A 12,508-nucleotide genomic window follows, 5' to 3' on the forward strand; every position below is an offset into this window, starting at 1 on the left:
TAGGTAGGCATCAAGGCACATATTGCCGCCCACTCTATATTATTATGCTTGGCTAATCTCTCCAACCGCCTAAATGAGATAGTCCTGACATCACCATTACGGATAGCCTTCAGCACATGAGTCCTGCCATCCACCACGAATCGTATCTCCACATCGTCCAATCTTAGGGTAACCTCCTTCCAAGAATGTAGCCACTGCATCCCAAGTACTTTGTCCATGTCACCCATGTTGAGCACATGATAGTCCGCCTTAAACTCATAGTTGTTCAGGCGCAAAGGTAGATCTCGCACCATCCTGTCACAATGAAGAGTATATCCATCGGCTACCTTGACTCTCAGTCCCTCGAACTCCTTAGTAATGAGTCCATGCCTCTCCACAAATCGTGCATCAATGGAATTATGCGTGGCACCTGTATCCAACAGAGTAATAACCTTCTGTCTTGCCAAGACTCCCCAAAATCTGAAAGATCCCTCTCTTTGAATGCTAGACAGACGTGCCTCCTGTAAATGCAGCTCTGGAGCCTTGTTTTTCTCAGCACTATCTACCTCTTGTTCACCCTCTACCTCATCAGGATCCTCATCATGGTGCTTTGAGATGTCTGAAGTTGAACCTTCGTAATTAGCCCACATCACCCGTTTAGCCTTCCCCTTAGGCCTCATAGGACAATTATGACCAAACTCATAGGGACCTTTGCAAAAGAAGCATAACTTCTTCCTACGTAGGTCATTAAGTGTTTCCTTATCCAAGGCTATAGCTGACTTGCCCTTTGAGTCACTAACCTTCTCTTTACCCTTGCTGAATTCCCCTTTGTTATCTCTAAATGATGAGGAACCCTTCGAACTAAACCGGTTTGCTAGAGCAGCAAGTTCCATACTGCAGGCTTTCTTCATGGCTTCCTATAATGTAGGAGGATCAAAAGCCTTTACCCACCCCTTGAGTGGTTCAATTAATCCCTCTGTGAATAAAATGACTAGCCTCTGTTCTGAAATGTTAGGCACCATCACTGCAAGATTCTGGAAGTCTTTGATAAATTGTTCTAAGCTTCCTAACTGTCTCAATTGGGCTAACTCCCGGAAATAAACTTCAGGATTTTTTTTATCAAACCTTTCTATCAATCTATCCACAAACTCCTGATAAGTGGTTACCTGATTGTGTCGCAATGTGATCATGCCATGTGTCTACCAATCATGTGCTGCCCCATCTAAGTGTAAAGTGGCATACTTGAGTGCTTCAGATTCTGTCATAGTCTTCAGAGATAGGAAAGTATCCACCTTATGAATCCAAGCACGAGCAGTCATTTTTCCACTGCCATCAAATGTGGGTAATACCAACTTGTTGGTGACCTGTTGCAACTCACTGTGTTTATCTACCTGCTTCTGCCTGGAAACTCTGTAGTTTAGGTACCTGTCAAATGTCCATCCATCTGGTACATATTTTGGTAATGAATCCCACTCATTCCTTGCTTGTCGGAGTTCATCTACAATATTTGTTACCATTGCATCAGGTGTGCGTGCTGTAGTTTCTTCTCTGAATGTAGGACGTGTGGGTCTGTCGGCTGTTCCAAACCGTGTCCTATGTTGTGATCCTGCTATGCTTCTGTCATCCTGGTCAGTATCATGATTATTTCTCCTATTTTCCCCAATCAAATGTTGCATTATAAACATCATTGCCTGTGTACTTGCCTCTATTGACTGTAGAAGGCTCTCCTGATGCTGTAAAGTCTCATCATCTCGAACACTTCTGGATGGGTTTTGAGAACGTCTCTCAGCCATATTCTTAGTTATGCTGGTTCCTTGTGTAAATTGGCTAGATAAACCCCATCAGGCTGGCAGGAAACCTGCTCTGATACCACTGTAATGACCCTTTCCAATAGGCCACTAAACAAATCCCTAAATTTAATACGTTGCTAAAGTATATTGCTGAAATAAGGAAATAATAGTGCCAATGTATTCATTCAATGAAAACCAAATGTTTTTACAAATGATATGGCAATTTTCAGCACCGAAACATTATGACATGGCACATTACAGACAAACCCTAACTGACTGTATACAATTGAAAACTTGTTACAACTACAAACTGAAATGAAGAACCTAGATTGATCAGATACTGGAGACTGACTGCTAAAGATGATATGGTGAAAGTGCAACTCCACTTGAAACTTCAAACCAACAATTAAGCACAAGTGAAAGGACTGAAATATCCTTCCCACAGCTGCAATAATTCAGGTGATCTTTCACACCCTCAAAATTGCGTACCAATTGAGAGTTTTCGTTCTCATTGGCCAATTGTGACTACTTGCAGAAACCCTAGGCTCCACAACGCACATTAGCAAAAATCAATAATAAATCTCGATGATAGGCAATGAGCCCTCAATGCCTATTTATTCTTTTTTCCTCGATAGGTCGGCCTCTTTTTTTTTTTTAAAGTATTTCTCTGCTCCTTCCAGCAACCTCTAGAACATTATTTTATTTAATGACTTTATAAGATATATCACTTAATTAAATATAAAGTTACTTTGTAATATATTTTTTTATCGATAACTTTATAAATAATTAACTCCTCCAAAACGGGGACATTACATATCATCATTACATTCAACTTCATATATTGATCCAAAATTGTGGGAAACAAATTGTCATTGTTCTATAGGCAGTTTTGAACAACCAAGATAAATTCATATTGCATGCATCACTCTCCCAAAACATTTTGAATACCAGTTTTGATTGGAAGGAGACTTTGGTAAGTGAAATTAATCCCAAATTGCATAGACTGGCCAAGGGACATTAGAAAGAGTCGCCTCCAAAATGATTTGACAATTAGAACACAATCAGCTGAAATGTGGACATTTAGAAGTTCAGCTTAGGCTTCAAAAGTCATGACTTGGTGTAACTTGGCAGACCTAATTTTTGCTTTGCCTTGGTGCCTCAGCTAAAGCTTGGAATAACTCAGCAACTTGAAAAATTACTTTATTGATTAAGATTTGGAATGAATTTTGCAAAAAGAAACACTACTTAAAGATAGCTAAAATTGTTTTCCAAAATTTCAATTCCTTGTGCAAATGACATCAGTTTTTCATTCTGAAATAAATTAAGGTTTTAATGCAAGTCAGAATGTCATTTAATCAACACATTTCAAGGCTTAAAGAGAGAAGTTAAACATTTGATCATTTCTCCAAGTCTTATCCTTTTTGTAACATACCTACTGATTTGCTCAAGCAAGCATGAAGAAATAACAATTTATTGTCATTTCATTGGAGCAAGCGATTGAAAGCAAGTTGTTTAAAGAGGTAAGGCTGCCAAAGAGATAGATAAACTAAACATGAAAATAAGTAATAACCTTCAACATCAAAATGATGGACATCAAATGTTGTATTCATATTGCGATTCCCTCCAAGAAAGCACATGGACATGTACCATGTTAATACTCTACCAAAAAGATCAATTTACTGCTTTAGTGTTTGTTCTATCTTGACTCAAAAATCTGCTCATTACGCTGACAGAAGGCTGCTTGAAACAAATAAGACTTTAATTTCCAAAAAAATAAATTGGGTTTGGAGTGTCCAATGGTGGCTCTGGATGTGTCTTCAACATATGCTGAGACTAGGGTGAGCACTTTCCAAGTTTTTGCAAGTACTTGCGGGCAAACTTGATGATTTTTTGCCACCAGCTTGGGTAGAGTTGCAGGTGAGTAAAATGTTTCACCTCTATCTGAAATGATTGAGCTCCTGCTAGTTCCATCTTTAGAGCGTGAAAACTTTTGTAAACAATCAAGGGTCTTTATTCTTCTTATAGTTGCTCATAGTTTGCAAACTCTGCGAGTGCTGTCTGAGTTGTGAGTACTGCCTATTTTTTTTTCTAGGCGAGTTTTTACAAGTTTAAGTCTTGTATTTATATAGATGCAGCAAAAAATGCTGGTTAAAATGTGTTTTTCAAACAATGTTTTTGCTATAAAACAATGCATTTTCTCTTCGAGATTTCAGTTTTTAATTTAATACATTTTATAATTAAAATTTTCCCCAAAAAATTCTTTAAGAGATTTGAATTTTTAGTACTTTATAAGTTGTGGATTTTTTGCCAAGATGAAAATTTGGGCTTGCTGAGTACTCTGAGACCGAGTCTATGAACTATGTCATGGTTAAGAGGTAATTTAAAGTTCAGAAGCATGCACAAAAAATGTCTATTATTTTTCTCGCTCTTCCAATTGAAGCGCAGGAGTACAATTTGATAGAGAATAAATTAGTTAAATGAATCCTAGGTAAGGTGTTATTGTTAATGTTTTTACACTACTTTTCTAATTGCTAAATTAATCATGGTTATTGCTTACATTACCTTAAAAGGTCAGCATACTTTATCATTTTCCTCAATGAATTTATGTCTAATTAACTCTGATAAGCATGGATTTGACTATTTATGCGGATTTAACCTTGTTCAGGTGCCCCCATAGTTGGTATCCAATTGCTCGGAAAAAAAAACGCAGAATATTGTTGCATGTAGGCCCCACAAATAGTGGGAAAACTTATAATGCACTGAAGCAGTTGCAATTAAGTTCCTCAGGTATTGGGAGGATTTGATTTTAAAAATAATGTAATTTGCTCTATATCGATCTTCAAATTTTTCTAAAGGAAAAGAAAGGATTCATGATAGGTTCACCATTGAGCCACTAAAAGTAAATTTTGATGAATGAGCTTATTTTGATTGTTGTCAGGAATATATTGCGGTCCATTGAGACTTCTGGCATGGGAAGTGGCTGACAAGTTAAATAAAAAAAATGTTCCATGCAGTCTCATTACTGGGCAGGAAAGGAAAGAAATTGATGGTGCAAAGCACGTTGCTATGACTGTTGAAATGGCTGATATTTCACGTGAGTATGAGTGTGCTGTCATAGATGAAATTCAGGTATGTTATTCAAATTTGGTACACATAGGATGTCTTACTTGGTTATATAAATTATATGAGAATCTATCGGCGAGTCTGTGTTTTTTTTTACTTAATGAAGATTACTAAATTAATTTTTCATAAACAAAAAAATATTATTAATGTATAGCCTGTTGTGGTAAATTGATATTGTGCAATTGTTTTAAGCAGAGGAAAATAGAAAGTCATGAACCGAAGACAAAAACAGAAATGACCTAATTCTATTATGAAACAATCATGAACTAAAGATGAAAATAGAAATTACATAATAAACAAAAGACTTACTAAGATCACCATTAAAGAAATATCACAATATTCTAATACCCTCCCTTAATGGTCAGCATCTAACCACCCTGCAGAAGGCTGCACATGTCTTGTGGTCATAAATTCTTCATTTGATTCTGTTGATGCTGAGACCTTCCCTAGATCTGTAAAATGTTAATATCCAATTTGATTTTGGGTAACAAAGGTATTACTCCTTCTAGCCAAAGACACCGAGATGAAATTGAAACTAGGATTTTGAGGAAAATTGTCAAACCCTTTGGCAAATGAGTACTATGCCCTAAAATAGACTGCAAGATGATTCACCAAGAACTTTTGCAGATGAGTACTAACTCAAAGAAAGCTGCAAGAAGCCACAATTTTTGTGGAAAAAATCTACAAATCCCTAAAAAAGAAGTTTACAAAGCATCATTGTTTCTAGGAAAAAAGGTAAAAAACCAACAAATAAAATCCCAGGTGAACAAATGATTTTGCAAATTACCCAATCGAGAAAATTTGGCCATGAGAGCAAATTCAATTGTATTTGGCTACTTCCCCTTATTTCTGGAAGATCTACCCTCAACGAACTATCAAGATGAAGATAATTGATAGTCTTAGCCCACCATTTAGGCCGGAGAGTAGATGTGCCAACAGTAAAAGGAGAAACAATTGGAGTTGGAAGATCTAGAGGTGGAACATAATCTGCAACAGGTGGAAGATTAGCATCATTTGGAGGAAAGCTAGGTAATGCATCATCAAATTCAAACTCTACACCAACACTCCTTTCAGGTGGACCTAATAGAAGACAAACACCCAAATCAGAGACCTTTAAAGGCCGATCCTTAGAATTCTGCTCAGATGAGGAAGGGAGAAATTGTTCTCGTTCTTCATCAAAGACAACATCACAATTTGAAGATAAGACTATTGTTGTTTATGTCAATCAATCGGTAAGCTTTATAGATGTCATTGTCATTGTAACCTGTGAACATAAGGTTCTGATTCTTGGAATCCAACTTGAAGCTAAGCATTCGGAATCCAAACATATGCTAAAGAGCCCAAAATCTTCTGATGGCTGATCCTAGGATTGTGACTAGTCCAGGCTTCCTTAGGAGTCATTCCCTTAACATGTGTAGGAGACCAATTAAGGAAATAGATGTAATGTTCTGTTCGCCTCAGTGCTTGGTAGCAAATTCGAGAACACTAAATGTCCATACGAATGGGGTTGCAGGAAGGCCGTACAGTAGGAAGTATGGCCGTATAGTGTTTGGGAAGGTGTACGGTAGGCAATTGTTGAAGCAGACGGTGTATGGATCTTCAGTTGTTTACTTTGGTGAGCATATGGGAAGGTAAGAAGTTCGAAAGGTGAAGCTAGAGGACTGTACGATATGTGAGGGAGCAAATAGGTACGGGGAGCAGATAGGTATAGGGAGTAGTAGTGGATGAAGCTGTACGGTAGAGATGAAGGCCTTATAGAAGAGCTAAAGGTTGTACGACTGCACTTGGAGGTCGTACAATAGCCTTCTAAGGTTGTACGATTGAACTTGAGGCCTTTCGAAATGTGGAGATCGAATTGTATTTGATATCAAGACAACACACTCACCAAATATGCTATAAAATGATAGAATAAATGATTCAATACAATTTCATATATATATGTGCATCTGCTACAAAGATTGTGCTCCAATTCGCTAGATAAGAGTGAATTGTTACAGGTGGTAGAATTGGGTGAGGGTTGAATCCCACTGAAACTAGAAAGCCAAGTAGGGAAGATCTTTCACTTCCGAAATGACGAACACAAAGAACTCCAACAAGAATTTGCAGTATAGAGAAAATAATCCAAATTGCATACCTAATGACTATCTATAAGGCATGCTTAAATACCCGTTGGCAAAACTTTTTGAGGGTGTACAAAGATAGCCGACAACGACACGTTCGGGACAGTGGGTCTCCCTCCCGCTCGAAACTATGGAAGTGAAACAAAAATAGGGCTGAGATATATTAAATCAATCGGCCTATTAACAATACTTTGATTAATAATCTATTTTATAACAAGGATATTACAGTCCTCCCATCCCAAAACTTGCTTGTCCTCAAGCAAATGCAATGTCGGATGTTGTAAAATGTGCTCACCTTCCCAGGTTGCGTCGTCCAGTGGCAAGTGTCTCTAGCATACCAAATATTCCTTCATTGTTCGGTTCCATAGCTTTCTTTAGATAGTAAACGTGAAAAACATTTTGAATACGGCTCCCCTTTGGGAGTTCCAACTCGTAGGCGACTTCATGGATGTGGCGTACTACGCGATAACCCAGAGAGGATGACATAGATGATGATGCCATACTTTGTGCCTTCTTAATGGCCTCCGATAGGGTGGTAGGGTTGAACCCTTTCACACAACCTTTTACAGGTTCTGTTAGTCTGTCCATGAAGAACACTATCTGTCCTCTTTCAGAAATGTCCGTGACCAAAACAGAGAGTTTTTAGAATTCCGCAATGTACTGGTTAACTGATCCACATTGCCTCTACTATGCCAAATCTTTGAAACTGAGTTCCGGATCTTTACCATCAAATCGATCTATCAATCTCTCAGTGAATTCCGCATAGGTATTTATTTGATCATGCCCCATTGTGATGGTGCCGTGATGCCACCATTTATGCGCAACTCCTTCCAAGTGTAATGTCGCAAATTTAATTGCTTTTTCTTCTGGCATAGGATTAAGATGGAAGTAAGTATCGGCCTTCATTACCCACACTTGTGCAAATAGGGATTTGGATCCGTCAAATGGAGACAAATTTACTCAACTTCCTCCTGAGATCATCATTAAAATATCCTCTATTTTTGCCTCTCGAATAGCTCATTCTCAGATTTGCATAATCTTTGTAGGATATATGTTCCTCCAAATTCGCATTCTTCTAGTCTTCTTTGAGCTGTTCTTGCATTTCTTCAAAGGTCGGCTACTTCCTTCCAGGTGGTGCCTCCGTCCGTGGGGGAAAGATGGCATGGGAGGTCAAGAGCGTGTTGGATGAGGGTTTGCTTTACCCGACACCGAGTCAGCGTTGTGACCATTTTGTTATCTGGATATTTTATTGTCTGCCAAATTCTTGAGAATCTTTTCCATTAGTCACTGAGTATCGTTGATCTGTGCCTGATTCTTCGCAAGATCTCTTAGTAGTGCCATGAGATCGACAACTATGGGTTCCGGTTCGACAGCCTTTCTATCAACAGAGTGGGTTCTTTTTCTCTTCTGGCTATAAACTCTCATTCACTGTTTACAGCGGGTAGGATCGATGCTTTGATACCATTGTAATGTTTTGTTCGCCTTAGTGCCTGGTAGCAATTTCTAGAATAGTAAATGTTCGTACGGATGGGGTTGCAGGAAGGCCTTAGGGTAGGAAGTATGGCCGCACGACGTCTAGGGAAGGTGTATGTAAGCAATTGCTGAAGCATACGGTGTATGGATCTTCTGTTGTTTACCTTGGTGATCGTATTGGAAGGTAAGAAGTTTGTACGATGAAGCTAGAGGACCGTATGGTATGTGAGGGATTAGATAGGTACGGGGAGCAGTAGTGGATGAAGTCGTACGGTAGAGATGGAGGCCGTACAGTAGGCCTGAAGGCTGTATGGTAGGTTTGTGAGGTTGTCCAATTGAATTTGAGGCCTTCCAAAATGTGGAGATCGAACTATATTTGATATCAAGACAACACACTCACCAAAAATGATATAAAATGATAGAATAAATGATTCAATACAATTCCAAATATATATGTGGATCTTGCTACAAAGATTGTGCTCCAATTTGCCAGATCTGAGCGAAGTGTTACAAACGATGGAATAGGGTGAGGGTTGAATCCTACTGAAACCAGAAGGCCAAGTAGGGAAGATTTTTAACTTCAAAAATGACAAACAACAGAGAACTCCAACAGGAATTTGCAGTATAGAGAAAATAATCCAAATTGCATACCTAATGACTACCTATAAGTTGTGCTTAAATACCTGTTGGGAAAACTTTTCGAGGGTTTACAAAGATAGACAACGGCGACACAAACTACGGAAACAAAACAAAAACGGGTCTGAGATATATTAAATCAATTGGCCCATTAATAATAGTTTGATTAATAATCTATTTTAAGATGGGGATATTATAATAGACCACAGTAAAGACATCTTCTGCCCAATATTTCTTAGGAACATTTATGTGTTCCATCATAGTCCTAGCTATTTCTATAATGGTGCAGCTGCGACACTCTATGATCCTATTTTGTTGAGGGGTGTGATGGAACCCAAATTTTCACAAAATTTAGGTTCTCCATTTAAGCAATAATGTTGGAGATTTGATGAAGCCTTGTCATTGGTCCACTTCAAGATGCTAAAGCACATTGAGAAATGTTTCAAAGAGTATATGATTGTATATGTAATGGGTCATATTAATCAATTTCATTGTCTCATCTTAGTCAGTTGAACCTTAAGATTCAAAAGGGAACATAGGCTGCACATTGACAAGGAGGCCAGGAATTCTCATCTCACTTTTTAATCATTAAGAAGACTATGCATTTCAAGCTCAACATTAAATATCTCCTGCATTGATATGAATCAAATTCTGAAAGTGCACGGCTCATAGTGAATGTTTCATGTATCACAACTTGATAATTGAGTCTGAACAAAGGGATATGCAGTTAGATGTAACCATGAAATCATATTGGGAAGATGGTTTATAAAAGAGTTAAGTACACATATCAACTGGAAGCATTTGCAGATTTGACGGGCAAAATATAAACAGCGTGGTCTCTTTCGTTAGGATTGGTACTTCCATAATTTATGAAGCAAGGAACATATGGACCTGAGAATGAAACTGATTTTCTTCACAGCTTGCCCAGCCAAAGCATGTCTTCACTTAGTATTCTCTTGGATTCTTGTCTCATGAATGGTAATCCATTTTGCACTCAGAAATGATATATTTCAAGCATGAAAAATGATGGGTTTTTAAGTTCCGGACCCACGATGGAGATTGTGCAGCAGCAAAGCATTTTTCTGAAGAAAATGTATGATAGAACCAATGATTTGGTATCCACAACAGTCTTATGTAGCAGCAATCCCAGCTGAAGAAGCCCAGGCAGATCCGGAGTGTGGTGACTGTGAGGAGATTTTGTTCGTTTTTTAAAGGCTGAATGTATGATGACACACAGAAATTACTGAACAGAACCATTAATCATGACATGATGATCATATCCGATAAAGGAATAACAAGCATACTGAAAGTCCCAGGATTCAATAACATTCTAACCAGTATTTGAGAATGATGGAAAATATCTGCAATTAGGAGGCATCAAAATATCACTCCATTTGCGTGATTCAGAAAACAAGCTTTTAAAAGCCATGCCGGCCTTATATACCTCTGCGGTTGATGATTCATGAAAACTATTCCTTATTCTATATAAGCTATTGGAAATTTGGAAGATCCAAGTAGCATGTTTCATATTGCTAACTGAGTTCATTTGGAAATATAAAGATCTTCAGTTTTTGTCTCTTGCAGATACAAAGATGCTCAGTGGGAATCGTTGCAGGATACGTATGGACGACGGCAAGCAATGGATTGTTGACTGCAGAAATGATAAGAAATAGGCTGGGACAAACTTATGCCTCATTGCCCAGGCGGTTTCATTATCAGAAGTTTGATCAAGCATGATGGAAAGACACCTAAGTTCAAAAAAAAAATGCTAGAGAGGAGAGCACGATGATTTTTCTGATGCCAGTTAAAAATACCTGCTCCAAGTCATGACCATGGCGGCTTTAAGATCAGGAATCTTTGTTTAATCTGAGTATTGTGATCTGGATAAAGAAGCTGTTCAAAGGATAGAAGATTGCACAGAGAAGCGCCCACTGGAATGAGAGAATGCATCCAATGTTATAAGCCGCAGGAAAGACGTAGCTGCTGGTTATAATTAAGTAGTCTTAAAATCATATTAAATATTAAAAACTGGTTAGTTTTTTATGAAGGGGTGCAATTTTTAGAAAAGAAACAGATGCCCCTTCATCCTTTATAAATAGGAGATACAAAATCAGAACAAGAGACAATTCATTATTTTATATTTAAAATTTTTACCTGTCCTATTCTTAATGATATATTTTTATTCTTTTATTTATAAAGAAATGATATTTTGAACTAAGCCTGTGGATGGTGGATTATCGAATGAATTCTTGTGCGATTCTGGAGTCGAACTATATTGGATGGATCATCCGTAAGGAGTGTCTCCAGTATAATTTTACTTCTGGATCAGTAAGAAATATTTATTTTAATTTATTTGCATTAGAGTTTTAAATTATTATTAAGTTGTGTCCTTTATAAATATTTAGTTTATTTTCTATAAATATTTTAAAATTCCGACAAGTGGACTGGGTCATCATTGCATTTCAAATTTGATAAACATAGATATTGTGAAATATTTTATTGTTTCTATATTTATGTCTAATTAGTCTTTGCAGGAGTTAAAGTGCATCTTAGACTAGTTTAAAATTGCGTTTATATAATCGATCCATCGCGTCTGAATTGTTGAAATTGTTTATAGTTTGAATATATTGAATTTTATAAAGTTGTACATTTCAACTTATAATATTGACTCTAATTGCCCATTTAATTAAGCACTGGTCTTTTACTCTTTAATTCATAATCCATATGCTAGCAATTGTTTCATTTCTTTCCATTGAGAAATTAATATATTCATTTGTTGCAGTTATTCTTTATTTAAAACATTATCACATTCATTTATTATTCTCAATTTACAATTTGTGAGTTTGAAGTTTTCTATAATCCTTGTTGTTTGGAAAACTTTCATTGTACTCGTGTTCTAACCAATCTACTTTAAGCATCTTGGATTTAAGGTTGTTGTCTAGGATTAGGTACACCCGCCTTGGTTTTGCAGAGCTAGAAGCGCAGGGGATTTGGATTGCATCAATCAATTCCGTCAAGTTGGCCTTAACTGTTTGGATATCCTAGCATTGAGCAAGTAAGGCTCATAGGATTCCAATCTGTGGTTTTGGGAACAAACAGGGTGTATGTTGTGGTTAATTGACATTTTATGCCATGTTTATTATCAAACTGAAGAGATACAATAGAACCACTACACTCCTTTTCTACTAAGGCCTTAAATTTCTGAAATACATTAAACACCTCTAATTTCTATTTAAGAAAGTAACCCACATTTTCTATTGAAACCATCAACAAGAAGTAAGAAGTACATGCACCCAATAACAGAGGGAGTATTCATTGGACCGCATACATTAGCTTGGACCAATTGTTATAGGCTCACCATGAGTGATCATCCTTGAATGGCATCTT

General features: G+C 37.3%; 1 protein-coding gene across 5 annotated transcripts in view; it reads left to right on the plus strand.

Moving 5' to 3' along the window:
* ATSUV3 (ATP-dependent RNA helicase) overlaps positions 1–12,508 on the plus strand; it is a 232,967-nt gene that overhangs the window by 42,937 nt on the left and 177,522 nt on the right. For 4 of the 5 annotated variants that reach the window (XM_089803965.1, XM_089803964.1, XM_089803966.1 and 1 more), the window contains exons 3-4: positions 4,435–4,556; positions 4,708–4,898. In XM_089803965.1, the coding sequence (XP_089660091.1) occupies positions 4,435–4,556; positions 4,708–4,898 (313 nt within the window). The remainder of the gene's footprint in view (positions 1–4,434; positions 4,557–4,707; positions 4,899–12,508) is intronic. The other variant, XM_089803967.1, reaches the window with a different exon arrangement.

Source organism: Cupressus sempervirens, chromosome 10 (assembly GCF_028749045.1).
Source record: "Cupressus sempervirens isolate cs-2001-9-10 chromosome 10, ASM2874904v1, whole genome shotgun sequence".
Classification (NCBI taxonomy): domain Eukaryota; kingdom Viridiplantae; phylum Streptophyta; class Pinopsida; order Cupressales; family Cupressaceae; genus Cupressus; species Cupressus sempervirens.